The 26,974-nt window shown below is 41.0% G+C and overlaps 1 protein-coding gene across 1 annotated transcript in view; it reads right to left on the bottom strand.

Annotated features, from left to right (window-relative positions):
• Positions 1-26,974, bottom strand: part of abhd12 (abhydrolase domain containing 12, lysophospholipase) — a 120,485-nt gene that overhangs the window by 63,500 nt on the left and 30,011 nt on the right. Inside the window, exons 4-6 of the mRNA XM_078230210.1 lie at positions 19,197-19,316; positions 15,907-15,937; positions 2,679-2,724 (exon numbers count right to left, since the gene is read on the bottom strand). Of these exons, the coding sequence (XP_078086336.1) occupies positions 2,679-2,724; positions 15,907-15,937; positions 19,197-19,316 (197 nt within the window). The remainder of the gene's footprint in view (positions 1-2,678; positions 2,725-15,906; positions 15,938-19,196; positions 19,317-26,974) is intronic.

The raw sequence follows: 26,974 nt of genomic DNA, 5'->3' as shown, positions 1-26,974 counted from the left end.
AGCCCAAAACGTACTTCCAGCAATGAAACAAATTAAATCAAGACAATATCTAAAAACCGCTAGAAGTACAATAAAGTTAATCATTCCATGCGGTTCGAGTGTAATAATAAATCCAATATCAGAATTGTTATGAGCCTTGGCTAGACCCCAAAGTTGTTGGTGAGATCTTGTTCAGGACCAATACATTTTGTTTAGCAGACAAAATTCAAGATTTAAGACACCTACTTATAGAATAAAACCATAAGATTCCACAGGTTTTGAACAAACAAAAATAAATTTTACTGTGCAAGATCAGAAAGATAAACAATTTACAATATCTATCTTATACTCTAGCATTCAGGGCAAGTATGATATACATGTAAATTAACAGGCAAACTGTGGTCGGACACACTGTTACACAATAAATGACAGAAGTGACCAAAACTGACTCCCCGGGAACAACCCACTCAAACATTAGTCATGCTCGAGTTAATGAATTTCACTGAAGCTCCATCCCTCTCACGAGGTTTTCCAATTTTCACCCCCAAAGATCTCACCTTGGAATTCTCTCCAAAAGTTGTTTCAACTCGATTCAATAACGCCCATCTTGCAGGGTTTCAATCTCACCTGCTGAGGTCCCATTCCCCGTATTCGCGAGTACACTCAAGCATCAACATACAAACACAATTTCAGCTCTTCAACTCCATCAAGCAGAATGCTACTGCTCCAAAGGTTTACCTTTGCTCCAACAGCCTGCAGCACAGAGTCACCAACATTCGGCCACCATCTTGGATCTTCAGGATTTCTCCTGAACCCTCTTCAATTACCAAGGCTTCTCCTAAGCCCAAGTCATTTAAAGTCTGCTCTTTGAGGCCTATTTCTAATTGGAGTTAGTTTCTCTGCTCCTCTCAACATAACTGGGACCCATTTGTGTCCCTTACCTCCTCTACCTGTTCCCCCTCCCTTGTCCTTCTCGCTCAAACACTTCTTAATTCTGGTATTACACATTCAGCCACACTCATTTGCCCCCCCACCATGCCAGTACACTGTGCCTGTCCGAGGCCCAAAGAATGTGAAGATGTTGGACTACACATATGCAGGAGAAGGTCCGAAGACTGTCAGGACTTGGAATTCACAAAATCATAGAATCCCTACAATATAGAAGGCCATTCAGCCCATCGAGCCTACACAGACAATAATCTCACCTAGGCCTTATCTCCATAACCCAACACATTTACCCTGCTAGTCTCCCTGACATTAAGGGGCAATTTACCACTGCCAATCAACCTAACCTGCACAACTATGGACTGTGGGAGGAAACCAAAGCACCTGGAGGAAACTCACGCAGACACAGGGAGAACATGCAAGCTCCACACAGACAACCACCCAAGGCTGGAATGCAACCCTTTCCTAACCTCGTTCCAACAGGCAGGTAAGTATGAGTTTTGTCACAAAAAAAAAGTTATGCCATGCAGCTAAATAAAAAAACGAAACATAACACAATTCATTTCCAAACATACAGAGTAGAAATTCTATTAAATCTCCAAAAATGAGTCTCTCCAAAAATTGGTCACCATTTCTTCAAAGGACGGCATAACAAAAGGTCGTTAAAATCATGTCAGCAAAAATTACAAAAGCCACACCTTTAAATCTTTTAAATTAATATCACGCACTAATCACAACAGGTGAAACTTGAATTGCACCTTCACTAGAGGGAATTTTAGATCTTAAGGCCTGGATGAAGGTACAAGTTAAAGGCAGTGGGGGCAAAAAAAAGAAATCAGAATTGGAGGAACACAGCTGTTAGAGAGAGTCATAACAGAGTTCAAAGGCAGGTTAGGGCAAGACCATGGGGAGATTTGAACAATAGGATGAGAATTTTAATTATTCCAATTGCATTCATAGTTACTCACATCCCTTTCCTCTCAACTGAGACTCAATGAGCAGCTTTAAGGATATTCGGTGAAGTATTTTCATTTGGCTTTATGACCAAGAAATTTCACAATACTGCCCGGTTAACTTTTTGAATACTCAAAAGACCTTTACAACTTTCACAATGTACACACACCAAAGCTATAAAACTGACCAGCAATTCTTATGGGATCCCGGAGGTCACAGTCCCCCATCAAGAATGCATGTGACTTGGCCTCTAATCTCGATCAATGCTACCCTACAGGTAGCAACACAGTCCATAAGCAATTAGCTTTACAATTGTATCTTCTTTTTGCTGAGGTGTGTCATATCCTTAACAACAAAGCCAAGATAAAGCATCTTGCAAATTGAAACAAGCACATTTGCTTGTATTCTCTGAAAGAAGACAACATTTGAATTTGTCATGTGCACGTTCTAAATCAGACAGATTGCATCCAAACACTGCCCCATCAAGATCATGAGACATAGTGAAACTGTAGACGGTAGCGATTAAAGCTCAATTATATTGCTAGTTCTGCTTACGTAGTAGATTCCGTGCAATTATGTAATTCTAGCTATTCTTGTCCCTTCATGCAGCACTGCTTTTAAATTGCATTTATTTTGAATCTTTTACGCTGCATATGCTATTTATTTTTGTACCACCCATTACTTGGAGACATTAATATGCCCATATACAATTATTTGTCAGATCTGTATCAACAGATATGCAAATAAACACACTTGAAATCTTTTTTAACCTAGATGTTCAGAGTTACAGACCTACTTACCCCTATAATCGAATGCGACTACATGGTAGCCTTGCAAGCTCAGGACCTATAAATTGGGAGAAAGAAAAGAATAATATAGAGATAGAAGGACAAATAAATTCAGCATTTGAATCATCACAGGCATAATTAATAAATATATTGTAGTCAGGGAAAATAGATCAATAGAATCTCCCCTTAACAGCGTACACATGAACAACATACGTATTTTCATTGAGAAATATCCATACCTTCAAACTGCTCAAATATGGGAGCACAAGAAAATATGACTTCTTAATTGTGTTAAGGATAGTTCATTCCCCAGATATATTTATTGGGATCCAATCATCATACAAAGAAGCTATAATGGGTGCAATTTTCCTGGCCCGCTGCACTGGTCAAGTAGCATAGTGGGCCGGGAAATTTCAATGGGAGGCCAAAAATGGGAATCATGACAGGTGTCCAGCTGGTCGTGATCTTCCTGGGCCATTTTTTTGCAACGTAATCAGCCTCATGTCAGGAACAAAACAAATCTGATTACAATATACAAATAATAATTTGCAACTCTTTGGAGGGCCCGGGACGCAATCGTCCAGGCTCGCTAATGTTTCTGACCCTGCCAGTGGTCAGAAACATAAGTGACCAGCAGGGACCACATACAGTATCCAACAACAGGGACCAGGTGTGGTGGCCTCGCTGGTTGGACCAGAGGCTAGGGACAGGGGGTTGCCCCAAGTGCCAGCTTGTCAGTGTCACAGGGGCTGGTGTTGGCTAGTGATCCGCGCTTGGAGGACGAGGCTAGCCATCAGAAGGCCGTCAACTGGTTGGGGGGGGGGGGGGGGGGGGGGAGAGAGAGAGAGAAGAGAAGAGAAGAGAAGAGAAGAGAAGAGAAGAGAAGAGAGAGAGAGAGAGAGAGAGAAAGAAAGAAAGAGAGAGAGAGAGAGAAATTCCCAGTATACTGGGAGATCAGTGTATGTGCAGTGGCCCCTTCAGCAGTCTGATGCCAGCCTTTTGGACCTCATGGACGGCATAGTAGCACAGCGGTTAGCACTACTGCTTCACAGCACCAGGGACCCGGGTTCAATTCCCAGCTTGGGTCACTATGTGGAGTCTGCACGTTCTCCCCGTGTCTGTGTGGTTTTCCTCCGGGTGCTCCAGTTTCCACCCACATTCTGAAAAACGTGCTGGTTGTGTGCATTGACCCAAACAGGTGCCGGACTGTGGCGACTAGGGGAATTTCATAGAAATCATAAAAATCATAGAAACCCTACAGTGCAGGAGGCCTTTCGGCCCATCGAGTCCGCACCGACCACAATCCCACCCAGGCCCTACCCCCACATATTTTACCCGCTAATCCCTCTAACCTACGCATCTCAGGGGCAATTCTAACCTGGCCAATCAACCTAACCCGCACATCTTTGGACTGTGGGAGGAAACCGGAGCACCCGGAGGAAACCCACACAAACACGAGGAGAATTTGCGTATGTGGGAGGAAACTGGAGCACCCGGAGGAAAACCACAGACACGGGGAGAACGTGCAGACTCCACATAGTGACCCAAGCTGGGAATTGAACCCGGGTCCCTGGTGCTGTGAAGCAGTAGTGCTAACCGCTGTGCTACTGTGCCGTCCATGAGGTCCAAAAGGCTGGCATCAGACTGCTGAAGGGGCCACTGCACATACACTGATCACAGTAACTTCGAAACTCCATGTAGGGCGGCACGGTAGCACAGTGGTTTGCACTGCTGCTTCACAGCTCCAGGGACCTGGGTTCGATTCCCGGCTTGGGTCACTGTCTGTGTGGAGTTTGCACATTCTCCTCCCACAGTCCAAAGATGTGCGGGGTAGGTTGATTGGCCATGCTAAAATTGCCCTTAGTGTCCTGGGATGCGTAGGTTAGAGGGATTAGTGGGTAAAATATGTAGGGATATGGGGGTAGGGTCTAGGTGGGATTGTGGTCGGTGCAGACTCGATGGGCCGAATGGCCTTTCTCTGTGCTGTACGGTTTCGAAGATTTCATTGCAGTATTAATGTAAGCTTTACTTGTGACTAATAAATAAAATTAAAATAATGTTTTCCTGTTCATTGGGCACTTAGTTTCTTTTGGGAGAATAGCACCCAATATTATCCTCTGCATATTATTTAACAAGTGAATGTGCTGCTGCTAAACTCTTACAAATCTATTAAAAATGAGAAAAGTAACAGAAATTGCCCCTTTCAGAGTTTTGTTACTGTATTGCAAGTGCTGCGCATGTTTTCCAGCTCACTTTAAAGCCGCAGCTTCACACTAACTGTATACAGTTCTGATGGCTCAGAGGCCAAAGGTGAAGAGGCAAGATAAACTAGACTTCAGTAGTGAGGGATTGCATATATTAAATCGAATGTCATTCCTCATTCATTAGGATAACACTTTTAGTGTAAAACAAACTGCCACAAACAAGCCCAATTCTGTTTTCACTGGCTGCCCATGCTTAAAAGAAGATTTAAATAATGTCCAGATCAAATATTTCATTGACATTGGATGAGGGATAAATATTGACTGGGATACCAGGGAGAATTCCCCTAATTTTAAAATGGTGTTACAGGATTTTCTTTTACTTCATAATTTCAGTGTCAGTAGATAGATTACAGAAACAGAAATCATAGAATAGCTACACCAACACTACAGGAAGCCAATCTGCACCAGCTCTGCCAAAGTAATTCAGCTAGTCCCTCACCCTTTCCCTTAACCCAGCAAATATTTTGTCTTCAAGTGTTTACCCAATTTCCCTGTAAAAACAATCAAATTTGCCTCTACCATACTAAGGCAGTGCATTTCAGATCCTAACCATTTGTTGCCTTTGGTTCTTTAGCCCATCATCTCAAAACTGTTTCCTCTGGTCCTAGGCCACAGTGCCAAAGGGATGTTTCTCTCCAGCTACTCACTTCCAGCAAACTAGAGGAACTGTCAGGCTCTCTTTGCTGAGAAAAAGGCTTTAAAATTTGGTCTCAGAAAAGGCTGTTTGCACATGTGGGTGGGCTGATCTTGGAATATGGCTGCATCAACAGGTATTATTGGACAACAGAGAGTTTAGTCATGACCAAATATCTTTTGGTGCATATGTGGAGCAGCCAGAGTTGTTTTCCCACAGTTAACATTATGTTTGGAAATCCTGATAATCCAGTTGATCAAAGAATAGGAGAAAAGTAAATGATATTTCTGATGGAAACAAGCCCAGTTGTGCAGGAAACGCTCAATATTTTGCTTGCCCTGGTGTGTAAACTTGAGCAGCACTGTAATTCCAAACCAATAGAGATTGCAAAAAGCTATCAGAACAAGGATTCAGTTGGCCGGTGAGAACATTGGAGAGTTTATTATGGCCTTATAAAAGCTTCACTCCATTGCGATTTGGGAGAATTTCAAGAGAGCATTGAAGAGGTATGTGCAGTTTAAAGAATGAATGCATTCGCAATCAGTTGCTGACATTGTCAAAGTTAACTTTCAACATAATTTGTCAACAGGATTATCTATGGAAATGGTGGAACGTGCTTCGAGAGAAGTTAGAAGTTAACAACTGCCTATCATCTGATGTAAATAAGCTCCAGCTGAGAAAGGCGGCCCCAAAGGCAGTTAGTAATAGCAGCAGTACTACAAAGTAGGTCAACATCAGGCAGAGCATTGTTCATTTCCAATGGCAGAGTGCCATGGCTGCAAAGGTAATCGCACCAAGGCAGGTCAGAGGAAGGTAAGTGGAGAAAACATTGGCTGAAGGAAATGACAGTCACCGCATACAGTTGTCAAACATCAGATTGTTGCGAGATCAGTTAAAATCCATACAATATGAAGCACAAGGATGTCTATTGGAATTTCACAAGCAATATGGTCCATAGTGTTGTGATGCTACTGCAAGTAGTATTGGATGGAGCTCTGGTAAACACAGGTACATCAATTAGTGCGATTCTTGAATCACTGCACCTGGAATAGCTGACTCGATATCAAGTGGAGAAATGGGGCTTAGGATTACAAAGTTATGGAGGGGGAAAAAAATTTCCATAATGGGAAATGTGTCGGATCCAGTCATGTGCAACAAGCAATGTATATATTTGTCCATCATTGTGGGTGAAGGGCAAAAGAGCGGCCTCATTAGGAAGTAACTGGTCAGCAGCTCTTCAATTAAATTGGAACGAGCTTTTTTGTATCAAAGCAAAAATTCACATCGCAAGAGGACATGATTGAAAAGCAGCCTCAGGTGTTTAGTTAAACTGACAAACCAATTCAAAAATACAAGACTAACGTACAGGTTCAGAGGAATTCAAGACCAGTCGACTGCAGGCCTTGTTCAGTACCCTGCGGTCAAAGGGAGCAAGAGCTGAAAATATTCGAGTCTGAAAACATTGTCTCTAAAGTGCAAAGTAATTGGGCTATTAGCATAGTGGTAGCAGCAAAGTCAGATAGTAGAACAATATTAAATGATTATAAAGTATTGTAAATCAGCCACTGGAATATAATCAACCCAATATTTTGCCAAATACAGAGGATCTGTTCAGTATGTTGTTAGGAGACCAATTTTTTTCAAAGTTAGAAACAAACAAAGAAACAAAGAACAGTACAGCACAGGAAACAGGCCCTTCGGCCCTCCAAGCCTGTGCCGCTCCTTGGTCCAACTAGACCAATCGTTAGTATCCCACCATTCTCAGGCTGCTCATGTGACTATCCAGGTAAGTCTTAAACGATGTCAGCGTGCCTGCCGCCACCACCCTACTTGGCAGCGCATTCCAGGCCCCCACCACCCTCTGACAAATGCCCATCTGCTATTTGTGTTAGCTGATGAGTCAAAGTTATACGTGACTAAATACACACAAGTCTAGGTCAGTTTTATAGAGTGTCATTTGATGTTTCTTCAGACCCTGGAATTTTCCAAGGGGTAATGAACCAATTTTTTCAAGAAATTCAGGGAATAGTATGCTATTTGAAAGATATATTTATTTCAACTCCAAAAAAAGGCAGACCCATTACAATAGACTGAAAAAGGTGCTCCAATGTTCGGAAAAGCATGGAGTTCCAGCAAAAGCAATGTAAATACTTCAAAACTCTGTAGAGCATTTGGGTCATAGGGTAGACAAAGATGTGTTACATCCAACCATGAGGAAGAAAAAAGAAATGCATCAAAATATCTCGAGCACTGTTCATTTTTGGACCTTGTGAATTACTGCAGTAAATTCATATCAAATTTGACAACCCAACTGCAATGATTGAATGAACCCTTGAGCAAGGGCGTTTCATGCATTTGGACAAAGGAGTGTGATAAAGCATTCAATCTATGAGAACACCAATTCATTGGTGGTACAATGCTTGTACATTACCATGTGTCCAAAAAAGGTTAAGTTAGCTTATGATGCCTCTACATATGTAGTAAGTGCTGTGAACTCATTTGGATAATGGCGAGGATAGGCTGACCTCCTTTGCGTCATGCAGCAAACTTATGCTCAGATAGAATGCTAAGCATTGCCTTTGTCTAAGAAGATTTCATAAATCTTTGTACAGTTATGGTTTTACAATAGAAGCTGTTGATGAGCCAATGTCCATTTTCAATCTAAAGTCGCCGGTATCCATTTTATCTCCAGTCCAAATGCAGAAATACACTTTGATTTTGTTGGCTTATCAACAGGGAATTAAGTACAGACGATCAGAAGATCATTGTAATGTCTTTCATTGGTAGGACAAGTCATAGGGACTCATGGCAAGGGTACGCAACTATATCATAAATGGGTGGCCAACACATACTGGATTTAGAAATCAGGCAATTCTTTTGTGAGAAGGAACAAGTTGCCAATTGATAAAGGTTGTGTTATGTGATTCCTGAAAGGTACAGATTGAACTTGCAATGTGATCTTCATGTCAACACATAGGACGAGCTTGACAAAGAATCTATCAACGAGCCAGTTTTGCTGGCCAGGATTAGATAAGGACATAGAAGGCAAGTGAAACAATGTAGAGTATGTTAAGCAATAGGAAAGAAGTTTCCATCGGTATCAAAAGTCAGTGCCAGAAATCTAAAGGACAGCTAGTTAAGGAAACTAGAAAAACGAAGGAGTTTCCAAGAAGCCTGAAGTGAAAGGATCAGAGGAAACTGGAACTTGAACAGGATACTGTTTATTGAAGCCCACAGACAGAGCTGAGAAAGAGTTGGATAGTGAGAAACCAGAAAGATATCTAAAATGGTTCTAAGAGTTGAGCTACAAACTGTGTGGCGAGTGATGGGTGAATTAATTGTGGAGCAATACGTGGCTGGATCTCAGAGTTTGTGTAAAAGCATCAAGACAAAGGAAGACTGAAAGGAGAGTTGGAAAACCTGGAGGCAGATCCCTACTGAAACAGCTGAGGGAAAGCCTTGCTTGAAAGGATAGAAGAAAAACCTGGAAACAAATCCTTGATGAAAACAAGATAAAACAGTGCTCTGCAAGATGATTTTGAAGCATGTCTTTTTGAGTGAAATTGTCATATGACAATCATCGGGGTGGGGGGGGGGGGGGGGGGGGGAACTTGGGGAGAAGTCCACACAAGATCAGTTGAGTGGCATCTGCCATTTGGTTGCAGAGTGGGGCTTTTACTGATCACAGTAAGCCTGTGGCTTTACTGAAAATCTTGTGGCATAAGATACATTTTGTAACCTGCATTATCTTTAAACTCTGCATATATTTAAGGTTTAGTGGAAGTGAAGGAGTATTGAATTATAGTCAAACTTGCCATGTTTAATAAATACTTTCTGTTAAAAGCCAACTGTTCTGTGACTCTCTTTATCCATGTTCAAAAAACGTAAAAGTTCTGTAATGTTCCAACTATATTAGGGATGGTGGGTTTTAACAAGAAAAGATGTGGTTGGCGTACGTAGCTTCAAACTAACAACAGATTTATTCTGAGAGGACTTGCTTGTAGATTACAAACCGAAAGTAAAATAGCCTGTGCAAACACCATAATGTGATCAGCTCTTAAAGCAATCTGCAACTACTTTATATAACATCCCTCCTCCTTTACTTCTGTGGTCAGGACCATAAATTACTACAATGTTAGATAGGATCAATAATACTCTAGACATAATACTATGCATCATTAATCATGATGTGCAGTCAATAAGGGGGATGCCTGTTCCTCTTTGGTTGTATATGACATTCTGGAATTTGGATGTCCTTTACCCCAGAAGTATGATTTGGAACTTCAGTAGACATTTCTTCTCTTGGAACCAATCCTGCATCTTTCCCATGTAGAGCAGTAGCAGAGACAATCAGGAACTCTGATTCAACAAAGGCTTCCATTGTAGCATCACAATACTAGGGACCAAAGAATTTGGGACTTCCGGAGAAGATGCCAAGAAATCATTTCCAGGTGACAACAGTTGGTTAGCAAAAGCACCAAACTGCTGCATCTTTGGTTTGAATGCTGTAAGAAACTGGACCGGTTTTTAGCCAAAACTATGGTTGGTATCCATTTCTCACTTGTGGTATAATTATGCACTAACAAATTTCTTTGTTGAAATAAGGGTTGTTTTAAGAACGTAAGAACTAGGAGCAGGAGTAGGCCATTTGGCCTACTTGAGCCTGCTCTGCCATTCAATAAGATCATGGCTGATCTTTTTATGGACTCAGCTCCACTTACCCGCCCGCTCACCATAACCCTTAATTCCTTTACGGTTTGAAAATGTATCTATCCTTGCCTTAAAAACATTCAATGAGGTAGCCTCAACTGCTTCCTCATTCCACAGATTCACAACCCTTTGGGTGAAGAAGTTTCTCCTCAACTCATTCCTAAATCTGCTCCCCCTTATTTTGAGGCCATGCCCCTAGTTCTAGTTTCACCCGCCAGTGGAAACAACTTCCCTGCTTCTATCTTATCTATTCCCTTCATAATGTTTCTATAAGATCTCCCCTCATTCTTCTGAATTCCAATGAGTATAGCCCCAGTCTACTCAGTCTCTCCTCATAAGCCAACCCTCTCAATTCTGGAATCAACCTAGTGAATCTCCTCTGCACCCCCTCCAGTGCCAGTATATCCTTTCTCAAGTAAGGAGACCAAAACTGTACACACTACTCCAGGTGTGGCCTCACCAGTACCTTATACAGCTGCAACATAACCCCGTAGTTTTTAAACTCCATCCCTCTAGCAATGAAGGACAAAATTCTATTTGATGCCTTAATTACCTGCTGCACCTGCAAACCAACCTTTTGTGATTCATGCACAAGGACACCCAGGTCCCTCTGCACAGCAGCATGCTGCAATTTTTTTACCATTTAAATAACAGTGCATTTTGCTGTTATTCCTACCAAAATGGATGACCTCACGTTTACCAACATTGTACTCCATCTGCCAGACCCTCGCCCATTCGCCTTAGCCTATCTATATCCCTTTGCAGACTGTGTGTTCTCTGCACACTTTGCTCTGCCATTCATCTTAGTCATGATGTGGAGATGCCGGCGTTGGACTGGGGTAAACACAGTAAGAAGTTTAACAACACCAGGTTAAAGTCCAACAGGTTTATTGGGTAGCAAAAGCCACAAGCTTTCGGAGCCTTAAGCCCCTTCTTCAGGTGACACTCATCTTAGTGTCATCTGCGAATTTTGACACACTATACTTGATCCCCAACTCCGAATCATCTATGTAAATCATCTATGTAAATTGTAAAAAATTGTGGTCCCAACACTGATCCCTGAGGCACACCACTGGTCACTGATCGCCAACCAGAAAAACAAACAATCATTTACCCCCACTTTTTGCTTTCTGTTAGTTAACCAATCCTCTATCCATGCTAATATATTACCCGTAACACCGTGCACCTTTATCTTATGCAGCAGCTTTTGGTGCAGCACCTTGGGAAATGCCTTCTGGAAATCCACCTCATCCACAGGTTCCCCATTGTCCATCGCACACGTAATGTTCTCAAAGAATTCCACCAAATCGGCCAAACATGACTGCCCTTCATGAACCCATGTTCAGCCTTCCCAATGGGACAATTTATATCCAGATGTCTCGCTATTTCTTCCTTGATGATCGATTCAAGCATTTTCCCTACTACAGAAATTAAGCTAACCGGCCTACCCACCTTTTGTCTACCTCCTTTTTTAAAACAGTGGCGTCACATTTGCTATTTTCCAATCTGTGGGAACCACCCCAGAGTCCTGCAAATTTTGGTAAATTACCACTAATGCATTTGCTATTTCCCCCACCATCTCTTTTAGTACCTTGGCCTGCATTCCCATCAGGGCCAGGAGACCTTTCTACCTTTAGCCCCATTAGTTTGCCCGACACTATCTCTTTAGTGATAATGATCGTTTCTAGGTCCTCACTTACCATAGCCTCCTTGCCATCAATTTCTGGCATGTTATTTGTGTCTTCTACTGTGAAGACCGACACAAAATACTTGTTCAATGCCTCAGCCATTTTCTCATTTCCATTTATTACATCCCCCTTCTCAACCTCTAAAGGTTGAATGTTTACTTTAGCCACTCTTTTTCATTTTATATATTTGTAGAAACTTTTGCGATTTGTTTTTATATTCTGAGCTAGTTTACTCTCATATTCCATCTTACTTTTCTTTATCGCATTTTTCGTGGCTGTTGACCTTTAAAGATTTCCCAATCCCCTCGTCTCCCACTAATCTTTGCCACTTTGTATGCATTTTCTTTCAATTTGATACTCTCCTTTATTTCCTTAAATATCCATGGCTGATTATCTCTTTTTCTACAGCCCTTCCTCGTCACTGGTATATACTTTTCCTGAGCACTGTGAAAATCACTTTGAGGGTCCTCCACTGTTCCACCATAAAGTTTTGCCCTCACCTCTCTTCTAGCAACTTGAGATAGTTGTTGACACTCTACTATCTCTGAAGTTCCTGGAGGTAACAACAAATCAAACAGTTCTCAAATATGAGGGATGAGATTGCAGAGCCTTTGGCTTTGATCTTTGGGTCCTCGCTGTCCACGGGGATGGTGCCAGAGGACTGGAGAATGGCGAATGTTGTTCCTCTGTTTAAGAAAGGGAATAGAAATGACGCTGATAATTATAGACCGGTTAGTCTTACTTCGGTGGTTGGTAAATTGATAGAAAAGGTCCTTAGAGATGGGATTTACGACCATTTAGAAAGATGCGGATTAATCCGGGATAGTCAGCGTGGATTCGTGAAGGGCAAGTCGTGCCTCACAAATTTGATTTTTTGAGGAGGTAACTAAGTGTGTTGATGAAGGTAGGGCAGTTGATGTCATATACATGGATTTTAGTAAGGCGTTTGATAAGATCCCCCATGGGCGGCTTATGATGAAAGTGAGGAGGTGTAGGATAGAGGGAAAGTTGGCCGATTGGATAGGTAACTGGCTGTCTGTTGGGGTGTGGAATGGTTGGGGGTCGATGGAAAATTTTCGGATTGGAGGCAGGTTGCTAGCGGAGTGCCGCAGGGATCAGTGCTTGGTCCTCTGCTCTTTGTGATTTTTATTAATGACTTAGAGGAGGGGGCTGAAGGGTGGTTCAGTAAATTTGCTGATGACACCAAGATTGGTGGAGTAGTGGATGAGGTGGAGGGCTGTTGTAGACTGCAAAGAGACATAGATAGGATGCAAAGCTGGGCTGAAAAATGGCAAATGGAGTTTAACCCTGATAAATGTGAGGTGATTCATTTTGGTAGGACTAATTTAAATGTGGATTACAGGGTCAAAGGTAGGGTTCTGAAGACTGGAGGAACAGAGAGATCTTGGGGTTCATATCCACAGATCTCTAAAGGTTGCCACTCAAGTGGATAGAGCTGTGAAGAAGGCCTATAGTGTGTTAGCTTTTATTAACAGGGGGTTGGAGTTTAAGAGCCGTGGGGTTATGCTGCAACTGTACAGGACCTTGGTGAGACCACATTTGGAGTATTGTGTGCAGTTCTGGTCACCTCACTATAGGAAGGATGTGGAAGCGCTGGAAAGAGTGCAGAGGAGATTTACCAGGATGCTGCCTGGTTTGGAGGGTAGGTCTTATGAGGAAAGGTGGTTGGGGTGTGGAATGGACTGCCTGCAGTGATAGTGGCGTCAGACACTTTAGGAACATTTAAGCGGTTATTGGATAGGCACATGGAGCACACCAGGATGATAGGGAGTGGGATAGCTTGATCTTGGTTTCAGATAAAGCTCAGCACAACATCGTGGGTCGAAGGGCCTGTTCTGTGCTGTACTGTTCTATGTTCTATGTTCTATATGTGGTACTCTCATATTTGGTGAAGATGTTTGGTACTGGAAAGGTTAGGTTTCAACCTATAGAACACATTTAATCTTCAGAGATTCATACAGAAGAAGGGATTTGGGAAGAATCAAACAAGTCTGATGAAATGGATAATTGGGATACATGCGGGAATTGGATAGTTGGGATATATGCGGGGTACTCCAACACAGATTGTGCCTGGAACCAGTAGAGATTTGAGTCAGAATTGGACAAACGTGTCTGATGATGAGAAAAATTCAATTGAAGTTGAAAGTCAAAATCAGTCTTTGCTGGAGAAAATTTCTCAGACTCAAGCCAAGATCCTTCCTCAAGTTTTGTGAGTTTTGGGTCAAGAAAGGCAGCATCCTCTTAGGAATAACTTGTGTTTAGCTGGATTTGTAAATAAATTAAAACCATGATGTATATATACACAAGTTGCATTGATTCTGAACACTAACATTTTCATTAAGGAGGGAGGAGTATAATAGCACCCTTGTGACCTTGTTCATGTGTATTAGCCTACTAAGAGGTTAATGATGCTGCCTCTCTTTATTTTCATTCTCGTATTAATCCTGTTTGCCCTTGCAACAACAATTTGCCTTAATTTAGGAAAGTTCACAGAATTGAGGTTCAGAGAACAATCTATTAATTGTCATGTCATAGCATTGAACAATTTGAGCTTTGTGCAAAGAGATAATGTTTTGAAACTTTTGTATTATCCGGAGCAGTAACAGACAGATTTGTGTTACAAAAGTTTAGATAGTTCAGAATCATCACCACCAAACAGCACTTCAGAATTGAAATACAGCCAAGATGGTGATCAAAAATACTCTGGTGATCCTTGAATTCCTGCTTTATTAAGCTGTATTTCCATTGAGGCTGCTGGAATCTGATGACTATCATTAATATTATGGTGCATATTATTAAAATAGCGCCAGGCATCAGACACTCAATCACAGAATCCCTACAGTGCAGGAGGAGGCTGTTCGGCCTATTGAGTCTGCAACTCTCTGACAGAGTATCTTAGGCAGGCCCTATCCCCTGCCCTTTCCCCGTAACCCCACAATCTAACTAATCTATCTAACCTATGCATCTTGGGACATTAAGGGACAATCTAACATGTCCAATCCATCTAACCTGCAGTTCTTTGGACTGTGGGACAAAACCAGAGCACCCAGAGGAAACATGCAGAAAAGGGGAGAACATGCAAACTCCACAGTCACCCAAGGCCGGAATTGAACCCAGGTTCCATGCACTGAGGCAGCAGTGCTAACCAGAGCCACCATGGAGCTTTTTTTTGACCTGTTATATCAAATACGACTCAACAGGACGTGTTCGGTTGCACAAGACAAACAGAAATTCAGTAACATCGAAAGTTTTGTTTCCTCACTTTTTAAAGCAAAATTATTTGTGCAAGACTTTTGGCCTAGTTCATGTCGAAACCAGAAGCCAAGAAAGCACATGGTCAAATCTTGGATTTTATCTGTGTTATGTACTGCATGACTGACTAGACCTATTTATTCAAGGTTTTGATCAATGAGTGATTTCAAGTGGATTGGTCTGGAAGCGTCAGTTCCGTGATACTGTAGAACTTACACCAATCCCAACTGCAAATAATTTTGTTAGTGGTGGGCTCATCCAAGATCTGCTATGCTCTATTCATCATTCAAGAAGGGATTCAGCAGTCAATGCCCTGATGTGCAGCATTATGGCTTTGTATGACTGAGAAAGGAACCAAGGTGCTATTGATTGGAGGATTAAAAAGTACCCGTACAAAATGCATAATTTGGGGCTCTGCCAGATGCCAACTTTAGTTTGAAAACGAGACAACAGCAAACCTGAAAAATCACTGAAAAAAATAATTCCAATACTATATCTGGAAAATTTGTCAGGAAATATGTTAAACCAAGAGATTTAAATGGAGTTGAACGCAAGAATGAACAAAAATAGATAACATACAAAGTGAATATTTCTGACATTTGAGTGGCACGAATACCACACTAATAATATCCCTCCACCCCCACAACAATTTAGTTTTAAATGCCTCTTACCTTATATAGCTGAACCCTGTGATCCCCACCTCTGCAGACAAATAAAAAAGGTAAAATAGAACAAATTTCAAGCAAAATTATTTTCCTGAAGCTTTTTGATTTCATTCAATTTAGTTTTATTGGCTTGTCATTTTCATTCTAAGTTTAATATTTAAATCAAAATTAGCCACTTTTACATTTTTAAAATACAAAAAGGTATCATGATGATTATTACAAATAAAATTACCATATAGAAGTTATAATAAAACCTTCTGCCAGATTAAATATTTATCAAGGTGATCATCTTAACGATTTTCAGTACGATCATACGAAATGAATGACAACTAACAAATGCAGAAATACAGAAAAAATATTTAAAATATATCTTTTGCAACTTTACCCAGATATTCATTTTCATGGAAAAATTTAAATCATCTCTTTAAAAAGCTAATTTCCATTGTTACTGATGTACAGGATGATTCATGCAGAGCTCAATTCTGGATAGCAGGTTAATCATTCAAATCATGGACAGTTTTTTTAAAAATAAGTTCTATTTCAAGATGGTTTAGGTCCTAGAAAGGTCCTGTTTGAAATAAAAGAACAGGCTCCTAAAAACAAAAAAAGGGAAAGGACAATCCACTACTGGCCATAATGCAGGACACCTACAGTAATAAACATGGCACTAGGAATGTATTTGACAAATATGATGAGTGCATTGGGTAATTAATTAACATTGAAACAGTGGAAATGCAAATTGGTAATGCGATACTGAACTTGGAAAAGATGCAATTAAATAGAAAGCAAGTTCTACTTGGGCCTGTTGGTCATCTTAGCATTTATAACGCAGGTGTAATTTGGGGAACCCTTCTAAAAACCAGGTTAGCAACAATGGATAGCTTGCTTTGGTGCAAAGAAGCTGACATTGTCCCCAAGTTAACATATCTTCCCTCCATAGGTGGCATGTGAAGATCTTAAAACCAGGGATTGACTGATCAAATGAAGCAATCGGTCTACCCAAGCACAGTACAAACTGCTGCCCAGAGAAAGATGCACACTTTCATTAGAGAAATCCTGGCAAATCTGAATCAGCACTAGAGTCGAAACTCAGACAATAGACCTAGATGAAAGTACTATCCTGTCTTGGAATTATATTGCCATTCTTTCATTATCACTGGGTCAAAATCCTGGAACTCCCTCCTTAACAGCACTGTGCGTGTACCTACACCACATGGATTGCAGTGATTCAAGGCGGCAACTTAACACCACCTTCTCAAGTGCATTTAGGGATGGGCAATAAATACTGACCGAGTAAGCAAATCCCACATTCTGCAAAATGATTTTTTTTAAAATCAGCATTAGGCAGTACAAGTCTTTGAACATGAAGTTCTGGTAGACTTGTGATTAATGCTACAGGAAGGTTGATTAGATCATGAGGAGAATGACACTATTGCCCACAGACATTTAAGCCAATGTAGACCGCAGCTGGTTAAGGGTGGATATACTGTCTGGCCCATTGCTGTGTTATGTTTCCGCCTAATGCTCAATGCCTTATCTGATCAGGAGTTGGATCTGTGGTTTTAAGAAAGTGAACTCAAAGTCTCCCTGCCTAAAGAAGTCAGGCTTTAACATTCTCCTAGACAGTTTAATGTCTCGGCAAATGAATTATTTAAGCAGGTTCGAGAAATCTAGTCACGTTGAAATAGGGCAAAGAGTCATCATGTGATTCAGGCACCCGGAAAAAGTTACGCAATCTGATGTTAAAATTTTAAAAGCTGGAAAGAACCAGAAGCAGAGGTGATTCAACTGAAACAGGCCTGGTGATTAAGTTGGTCTTTAAAGTATCAGTGACTTTGCAAAAAGAGATCACACTACAAAACTTCACCACAAAATTGAAGAACAAGACTGTAAACTTTTCCTTTTAAATACACGCAACAGATTTATGATGTAGGATTTTGTGGTGATAACTAATGGAAAGCCTAAAAAATTCTGTACATTGCAGACAATGCCCCTAGGTGATTATCCCAGATAGAATAACAGATCCATTTGCATGTGCAAATTGGACAAATGATGTGTTTTTATTACTAAAGAGTTAAGTGACTACAAACTAGAAATCACTCAATCCAGTGACAGTTAGAACTAGAAGAAACATAGATGCTGAATGGAGGGAGGGAAACTTTGCTTTGTGACGAACTGACCCAGTGAACAATTCCATAACATTCAATATGATTTCCTTAGTACACAGCCGAGCTGCAGTTTTATTTTTTTTTTAAAGTCACATTCTCTTCTTTCCCGCTTATAAATCAAAATCTGTGCGTGTAAGCTTAAGCATTCCCATTTGTTATTTGTAACGCAATTATAAACAATATTTTACACCCACATTTCAGATTTAGCTATAACTAACAATCAGGAATCTTCCTCTGTGGTTGTTCCTAATTTTTGATCGAGGTGGTTGGTGCAGGCTCAAATGGACCGAATGGTCTCCTTCTGCACTGTAGGAATTCCATGATTCTTAAGAACAGCAAAATACAGAACTGAAACTGGAGTTTTTAAAACCATGTTGTTATATTGCATTTGATGAAAGCCTGATACGTCTGAAGTATCAGTGCAACTTTAAAATTCTCATTGTTGCATTCAGTTTTCTCTGCAGCACCATATTTCTGTACCTATCTAATTTCATCCAGCCCTGCAACCCTCAGATCGCTGTGCTCTTTCAATTTTGACCTCCTGCACATGCTCAGTTATCTCTGCTCTACCATAGGCAGCCATGCCCTCAGCTGTCCAGGTCCTCGCTCTGGAGTTCCCTCAATAAACCTCTCCACCTCTCTCTCCTCCTTTAAGCCACTCCTTAAAATCTACCTCTGTGACCAAGGTTTTGGTCACCAGACCTATTACCCCCAAACAGCTCAGTATCAAATTGCACAATTAAAATCCTGCGAGATACCTCGAGACGTTTTCCTATGTTAAAGCAAATGAAAGTTTATGTTGATATATTAGCCTCAGAGAAAGCAGCCATTTTTAATCCCTTTCTTAGCAAGAAGTCTCACAACACCAGGTTAAAAGTCCAACAGGTTTATCTGGAATCATGAGTTTTCGGAGCGCTGCTCCTTCATCAGGTGAGTGGAGGTTAGTTCACAAACACGTCATATATAGGCAAAGACACTTTCTTGGATGAACTGTCAGTTAGCAATATTCTGAACCCTACTCATTCCTTTCCTGTCCTGGGCGTGAAATTAAATGTGGAAACTGGAGATTCTGTTTAAGGACAAAATTAAAAGGTGAGCATCCATGGATTAAAAATACCAGCTCCTTACCTGGTGCCTGCATTACCATGGAAGTAAAGAATGATAGGGTGGCCTGATGCCAAAGTTCCTTCATACCATGTCTGGTCCTTTCCCTGAGCTTCCTTCCATAGACTGGCAGGTACCGTGTGCCTATCAAAAAGTAGAGAGTAGGTTAGTGTTCAACCCAGAGAACAGAAATAGACACATTTCTATGAAATAAATGGGAGCACAATTCCTGCATTAGTCATGGATGTGTGGACTCCATGACTGCTACCAATGGCACCGTACAAACTGCTGAAAGGAGGTGCACCTGCAGCAGATCATTTATAGGCTTTCATCAAAGGATACATCATCATGCTGCAGTAAAATTATCTGAATCCTGAATAAGTTATATTACTGTAGGCAAATTCATGGAGCAAGCAGCCCTAGATTCACATCACTGACTGTAACACGACTATTTCAACACTGCCCTGAGCAACAGACACATAACTAACTAATCTGTGAACATGTCTGGGAGTGATTTCCCATTAATGTGAACAATGGAGAACTGGATTTTGGATTTGAATGTTGACTCTTCAAATCCCACGGCAGTCCATCACTCAAACATCATTTTCCGCACATCAGTTTGGGTTGGATTTAAGCCTCATATCCAGAGATCCAAATTGAGTAATACTTTGATCTCTGGAATCTTGGCTTAAATCCAATACTGACTGCAGCTTCTTCCAACCATTGACTGCCAAACATCCTCCACGAAATGAGTTTGGGCAGCTTCAGTACAGGTCCATTAGGCACAAAATTCTTGGTAGCAAATTGAACCTTTCACCCACAAAGCCAAAGAAGGGGTATGGGAAAACACCACAACAGGGCAGGAGGAGATGATAGTCTACTGAAATTGAAGCAGAGGCATGGTGTTGGAGAAAAAGGCATTGAATTGCCGTATATCTCATTTTAAATCTTATGATGTTGACACTGGGTCACCAAAATAAAGATATTCCATTCCTCATGCACCAATATCACTGACAGCATTGGATACAAAGAAGAGTAATCCTAAAAGTCACTCTGCTCATTTGAGAGAGTTCACCAATACACCAGGCTGCTATATAGAACACAGTACCCAACTAAACAGAGTTGCTTTAGCCAAATGGAAAATAAATGACATTATACAGCATGCCCTGCTTGCAAAGGAATTGCAATTATCATCACTTCAAGATCAAGATCATCTTGAAACTAAACTATGAAGGTAGGTTTTGTTTCAAAAATTGTCTATAATCAAACCAGATGACAAAAGGATTTTGGTACCATAAGCACATCTGACCTGATTGTTCTGATCTGATTCTACAGAAGACCGCTGGCATCTTTTCAACAGCAAACGCCAACATGTTTTTATGCTGGCCTTTTGTTTGCCAGCTGAGCAGTAAAAGTTAACCTGAACAAGCTAGACTTTGTTTCGTACAGCATCAACACACTATTGTTAAACTGCAAATATTCAGATTTAAACCAATTCTGGTACCATTGTTCTGATGTTTCAATAAATAATAAACACTACGAGACGCATTTATAAGACCAATAATAAACAAATGGATTTTAGTTTTGTACAATTTGCAAGATTTGGTCGCTAAGTCTTTCAATTCCCATATAACCAGATCAGAAGAACAACTGTGACTTATTGGAAACATTCAAAGGGGAACTGCACAGTTTCAATTTCAACAGGAAGCAAAGGGATATGGGTTTTAAAAAGGACAAATACAGGCAGATTTGGTTTTGATACTGGAACTGGATGAATGATTGAGCTAATGTGCTGAATTGCATTTTCTTATTCCCACAGTACTGAACTCAACAAGATTTTCTACAAAACTTAAGGTTATATTTTTCTAAAAATAAAAATCTAAATGAGACTCTGGAATCTAAATGAACAGCTTCAGTTCTACACATGATACATTTGCAAACCAGGCTAATGAATCATCTCATCTTTAATTAGTACAAAGGAACAACTCTCAAACAAACACCTTGCATTTTATGTAGCACATTTTATTTAGATTACAAAATTCCATGCATCAGTGTACAAGTAGAAAGGTGACACTGTCTGCAGATGATTGTGTCACAGGACAGGAGGCAAAAGAACAGACCAAACCTAGATCCTCAGGAGGATTCCAGAGTTGAGAGTTGTGTGGACAGTGGCAGGTGGGAGAGGCGAGGGCAGTCCCAGCAATCTGGATGACAGACAACAGGCAGTGAAGAGGTTTGTACAAAATTTCAGAGAACGCTATTCATGACTGTAAATGCCATTCCAGTGCAACAGCAGAAACCCTGATGGGAGGGAATCAAACAGCGAATTGCAGAAGTGACAGACAGATTTAGGAGACAGCATCACATTCACAGAGGAAAGGAAAGTTGTAGATAATACAGATACTGTAGTTTGTCAGGAAAAGGGATTTGGGGAAAGTAATTATGACTGGTTTTGAAGGGTGAGGGAAACAGTGCAATTTACAATCTCAACTAGCACTGGAGCCATGAGATTATTGAAATGGGGTAAAGGGAGCAGGTGATGTGCTCATAGACAGGGTGAGAAAGAGAAAAACTAAGGAAAGGAAATGGAGAGGAAAAGTCAAAAATATGCATTCATATAGCACCTTCGAGTGTTCTGTGGATTTTTCACAGTGTTTTACAACCAATTATGTACTTTTTGTTGTAATGTAGGAAACCCAGAAACCAATTTTCAATAGTGAAATATACGGCAAAGGAGAAAAGGACTAGATAATCTTTTTGTTAGCGAAACTGTCCTGATTTTTAAATAGCACCTTGGAATTTTACATTCACCTGAGAAAGCTTAGGGGCCTTGATTTAATATCTCCTCTGAAAAGAGCACCTCCAACAACAGTGCACAGTTTCAATTTCAGCAGGAAGCAAAGGGATATGGGTTTTAAAAGGACAAACACAGGCAGATTTGGTTTTGATACTGGAACAGGGTGAATGGCTGAGCTAATGTGCTGAATTGCATTTTCTCAGTATTGCACTGGAAGTTTCAGCCGAGATTTTGTCTTCAGGTCTTTGGAATGGGACTGCGATCCATAACCTTTTGACTACAGAATGCCAACCACTGAGCCATAACCGATAGTAGGGTCACCCAATTTAAAAGGCAATCTTCACCATTTTCACTCATCTCCCTGTAATCCAGGTCAAGAGTAACAGAGACTAAAACAAAAAGTGAACAAAGGTCCTTTGCTCAAACTCTCAGTGATGGAAAGATACGCAGTGTAGTGGAAACTGAGAAAATGGGGAGAAAAAAAACAAAGGGAGTTTCTGTACATTTTACACAACCAACGTGCCTATTCTAGTCTTATTACTTATTTAATTGACATAGAGGGTAGGCGTTCTTGCCTCTTACCCAGATATCCTTCCTGACCTGAGTTCTGTTGAGATCTCCTGACTGCTGTAATGACTGTTACTAAAACAGTGGGCTGGTCGCAAATTTAGTGCTTTCTAAATCAAAATCAAATAGAAAATGGAAGATTATGAGAACTGACTATAACATTTTCTGTCAAGCCAATAATTGTCACAAGCTTTAAATAAAGTTTAATATTCACTTCAGATTTTTAAAATTGTATAAACAGAAAATAGTAATGGAAATCTATCGTTATATCTATTTTAAAACCAAATAGGTTGGAGATTAGTCTCACAATTACTGCAATTTTAACAATTTATAAAATTCATGCCTACTGTCACCATGACTGTTATTTTGATTGCTGAAAAATCTTGTTGCAAAGTTGAATCTTAAAAATTGCACAACTTATTTTCATTGAAATGTTATACTTGGGTTCAGATTACCAAATGATGAAAGGAAACTTGTACTAGGTTCTAAAGCACCAGATTACTTTGATGTTAAACTATAATTTTTTTTAAGAAAATCAATAATTCTTGGGATGTATTTACTGCACATAGAGACCCTACAGTACAGAAAGAGGCCATTCGGCCCATCGAGTCTGCATCAACCACAATTCCACCCAGGCCCTACCCCCATATCCCTACATATTTACCCACTAATCCCTCTAACCTACACATCTCAGGACACCAAGGGGCAATTTAAACATGGCCAATCAACCTAACCCGCACATCTTTGGAACGTGGGAGGAAACCGGAGCACCCGGAGGAAACCCACGCAGACACGAGGAGAATGTGCAAACTCCACACAGACAGCGACCTAAGCCGGGAATCACATCTCTAAGTTGTGCCGAGGTGGTGATGGTGGGTCACCTTCTTGAAGCACTTTGATACAACTGGCTAACAAAGTAGTTTTGTTAGGTTACTTCAAAGTGGCAATTAAGAGTCAACCATGTGGAACTGGAGTAACATATAGGTCAAGTCAGGCAAGGACAGTAGCTTTCCTTCCTTCCAGGGACATTAGTGAACTCGTCAGGTGTTTTTTTTTAAAATGACAATCCCAGAGCTTCATTGCCATGCTGATGTGGTACTGGACTCACCTATTAGGGCAGATTGGTTAAAGACATTAGGCTTTCTTCCCTGAAGGATATTTATCAAAGTTCAATGCTAAAACAAATTTACAACCATTTTACATCCTTTATAATTCTAACAATCAGAAGCATATAATGTAACAGCTCTAGTCCTTTGGTGACAAGTCTGATTAAAATATATCTGTTAGTTACAAGATTATCACAATGCAAGACTAGTTGCTTTATTAAGTTGTATTCATTGTAACAAGAACGATTCAATCTGATTTATTTGATACAAGTAAATCACACGAGTTTAGGATGGTGGATTCACAACAGGAAAATTAACTCCAGGGGATGTGTTGGCCAGTTGCTAAAACAGTTGGCAGAGTGATCAATGGTAGTTAGGAAGGCAAACAAAGTTGAGATGCATGGAGAGGAGTAATTCTAAAGTTACACAAAGCCTCACTAAGACCTCTGCACAGTACTGCATGCAGTTTTGATCCAGGTTTTAAAACACTACTAGCTTAATTTCAAGAATGAAAGCAACAGAGGATGAGAAGAGATTAGCTATCTTGGGACATCTCCCTCTCCCCAAGAGATTTTTTTTTCATAGAATCAAAGAACGGTGACAGCACAAGAGGAGGCCACATCAGGCTACCATTTCCAGGCTCTCTGCTAATTTCACTCCCTTGTCTTTTCCTCCATAACCCTGTAATTATTTTCTCTTCAGATAATTGTTCAATTCTTTTTGAAAGTCACAATTGAGTCTGCCTTCATCATACTGGGGAAGTGTATTCCAGATCCTAAGCATTTGCTGCATCAAAACGTTCCTCATGTTGCTCTTGTTTCTCTTCCTATTAATTTTAAATCTGTCTCGTGGTTCTCAACCCTTCCATTAATGGGAACAGTTTCTCCCCATCTACTCTGTCAAAAACCTCCATCAAATCTCCTCTCAACTTTCTCATTGCACAGGAGAACAGTCCAAGGTTCTCCAATCTTTCCATTTAACAGAAGTCCCTCATTTCTGGAACCAGTCTCAAATACTTTTGCCTTCTCTCCAATGCTTTTGTATCCTTCCTAAAGTGTGGTGTCTAGAACTGGACACAATACTCCAGCAGAACTGTGTTTTATGAAGATTCACCACAACCTCCTTATTGTACACTTTGCCTCTATTTATAAATCTCAGGATGACATATGTTTTATTAACTGCTTTCTCAATGTCCCTGCCCCCTATGTATAGATATACCCATAGATCCCTCTACTCCTGCACCCACTTTGGAATTGTACCCTTAGTTTTATATTGGCTCTCCTCACTTTTGAGCCAAAATGTATCACTTTATACTTCTCCACATGGCTATATATCCATCCATTCCAACACCATGTTTGTGCCCTCTTGAAGTTATCACTGTCTTCCTCACGGTTCACAATATTTGCAAGTTTTGTGTTACCAGCAAATTGTGCCCGAACATCTAAAGCTAGCGCATTAATACATAAAGAAAAGCAATGATCCTGGTACCAACCCATGAGGAACTCCCTGACATACCTTCCTCTAGTCAGAAACAACCTTTGATCACTATCTTCTCAGAAGGCCAGGAGTTCTGAAGCCTCAGCACCGCCACTGAGCACTGCTGAGGCAAGGCACAGCACTTGGGACACTTCAGAATAGAAGCACTCCCAGACAGTTGGGCTAGACTGATCACAGGGCGAACATCTCCAGGGATCGATGGAGTTACAAAGACCGCCTTTCCTGCTCATGGCCCTTCTATGGGGCATGGAGCCCCAGGCTCCAATGACCCCCTGAAATTCTGCAGAGGCAAAATGCCACTGACTCATTAAATAGTTCTTAATTGTACCCTTAATTATGCAAACCATCTGGCTGTTTCTTGGATACTTCCCTTGCAAGGGTCAGTGGCAGCAAGCCTCCCCCTCCCACTCCAACTCCGTTCCCATCATCTGGAGGCTGTTACAATTCAGCTTCATACTTCCAAAATATTAGAGCATTCAGAGAGAAGAAACAAGAAACATAGAAAAATAGCAAATAGGAGCAGGAGTAAGCCATTTGGCCCTTCAGCCTGCTCCACCATTCATTATGACTATGGCTGATCATCCAACTCATTAACCTGTTCCCACTTTCCGCCCATTACCTTTGATCCCGTTAGCCCTAAGTGCTATACCCAACTCCCCCTTGAAAACTTACAATGCTTTGGCCTCAACTACTTTCTGAGGGAGAGAATTCCACAGATTCACCACTCTCTGGCTGAAGAAATTTCTCCTAAATGTTTTAACCCATACCCTTAGACTGTGACCCCTGGTTCTGGACTCCCCCATCATCAGGAATATCCTTTCTGCATCTACCCTGCAGGTTTCTGAGATTCTCCCTCATTCTTCTAAACTCCAGCGAATATAATCCTAACCGACTCAATCCCTCCTCATACATCAGTCCCGCCATCCCAGGAATCAGTCTGGTAAACTTTTACTGCGCTCCTTCCATCGGAAGGATGTTCTTGCTCAGATAAGGAGACTAAAACTACATACAATATTCCAGATGTAGTCTCACCAAAGCCCTGGATAACTGCAGCAAAGCATAACCATTTGCCTTCTTCACTGCTTGTTGCACCTGCACGCTGATGTACAAGGACACTCTAGTCTCGTTGCACATTTCCCTCTTTCAATTTATAGCCATTCAGATAATATGTCTTCCTATTTTTGCTACCGTAGTGGATAACCTCACATTTATCCACATTATACTGCATCCACTGTGCATCTGTCCACTCTATCAACTGGTCCAAATCACACTGAAACATCTCTGCATTCTCCTCACAGTTCACCCTCCCACCCAGTTTTGTGTCATCTGCAAATTTGGAGGGTGACCGTTTCATCCTAACTAGGCCTCTTTTTGGCTGATCACAAGAGTTGGCCCGTCTTACACAGCTGGGACGGGCGCTACTTTCCACCTGAAGCAATTTACCCACAGTACAAGTCTCTTTAATGAAATATAAATGCAAGAAAGTGCCCCCCAAAAAAACCATGGGTGGGGTTTTCTGGCTGTGCTCGCCCCGAAAACAGAAAGTCCCGTCCAAGGTCAACGGACCTTTCTACGGTGTGTCCCTTGCCTGCTACAAATTCTGTGGTGGGCAGAACGGGAAAATTTGCCCCCATTGCTCTAAATGTGATCAAACTATGATTTGAAAAGAACAGATTGCATTGCGAACCACTTGCATCTATTTTATACCGTGCCCTTTAACCTCATTTTGCCCAAATGTTTCGTCTGGATTCACAATGTGGGATAACACAAGAGATCCACAATGTACTAAAAGTTTCTGAATGCAAAAAACTCCAGCAAAAATTTGCTCTGCTATC

The sequence above is a fragment of the Mustelus asterias genome, chromosome 15 (genome assembly GCF_964213995.1).
Source record: "Mustelus asterias chromosome 15, sMusAst1.hap1.1, whole genome shotgun sequence".
Classification (NCBI taxonomy): Eukaryota; Metazoa; Chordata; class Chondrichthyes; order Carcharhiniformes; family Triakidae; genus Mustelus; species Mustelus asterias.
The sequence above is the reverse complement of the archived record's forward strand: the minus strand, read 5'-3'. Positions and strand labels throughout refer to the sequence as shown.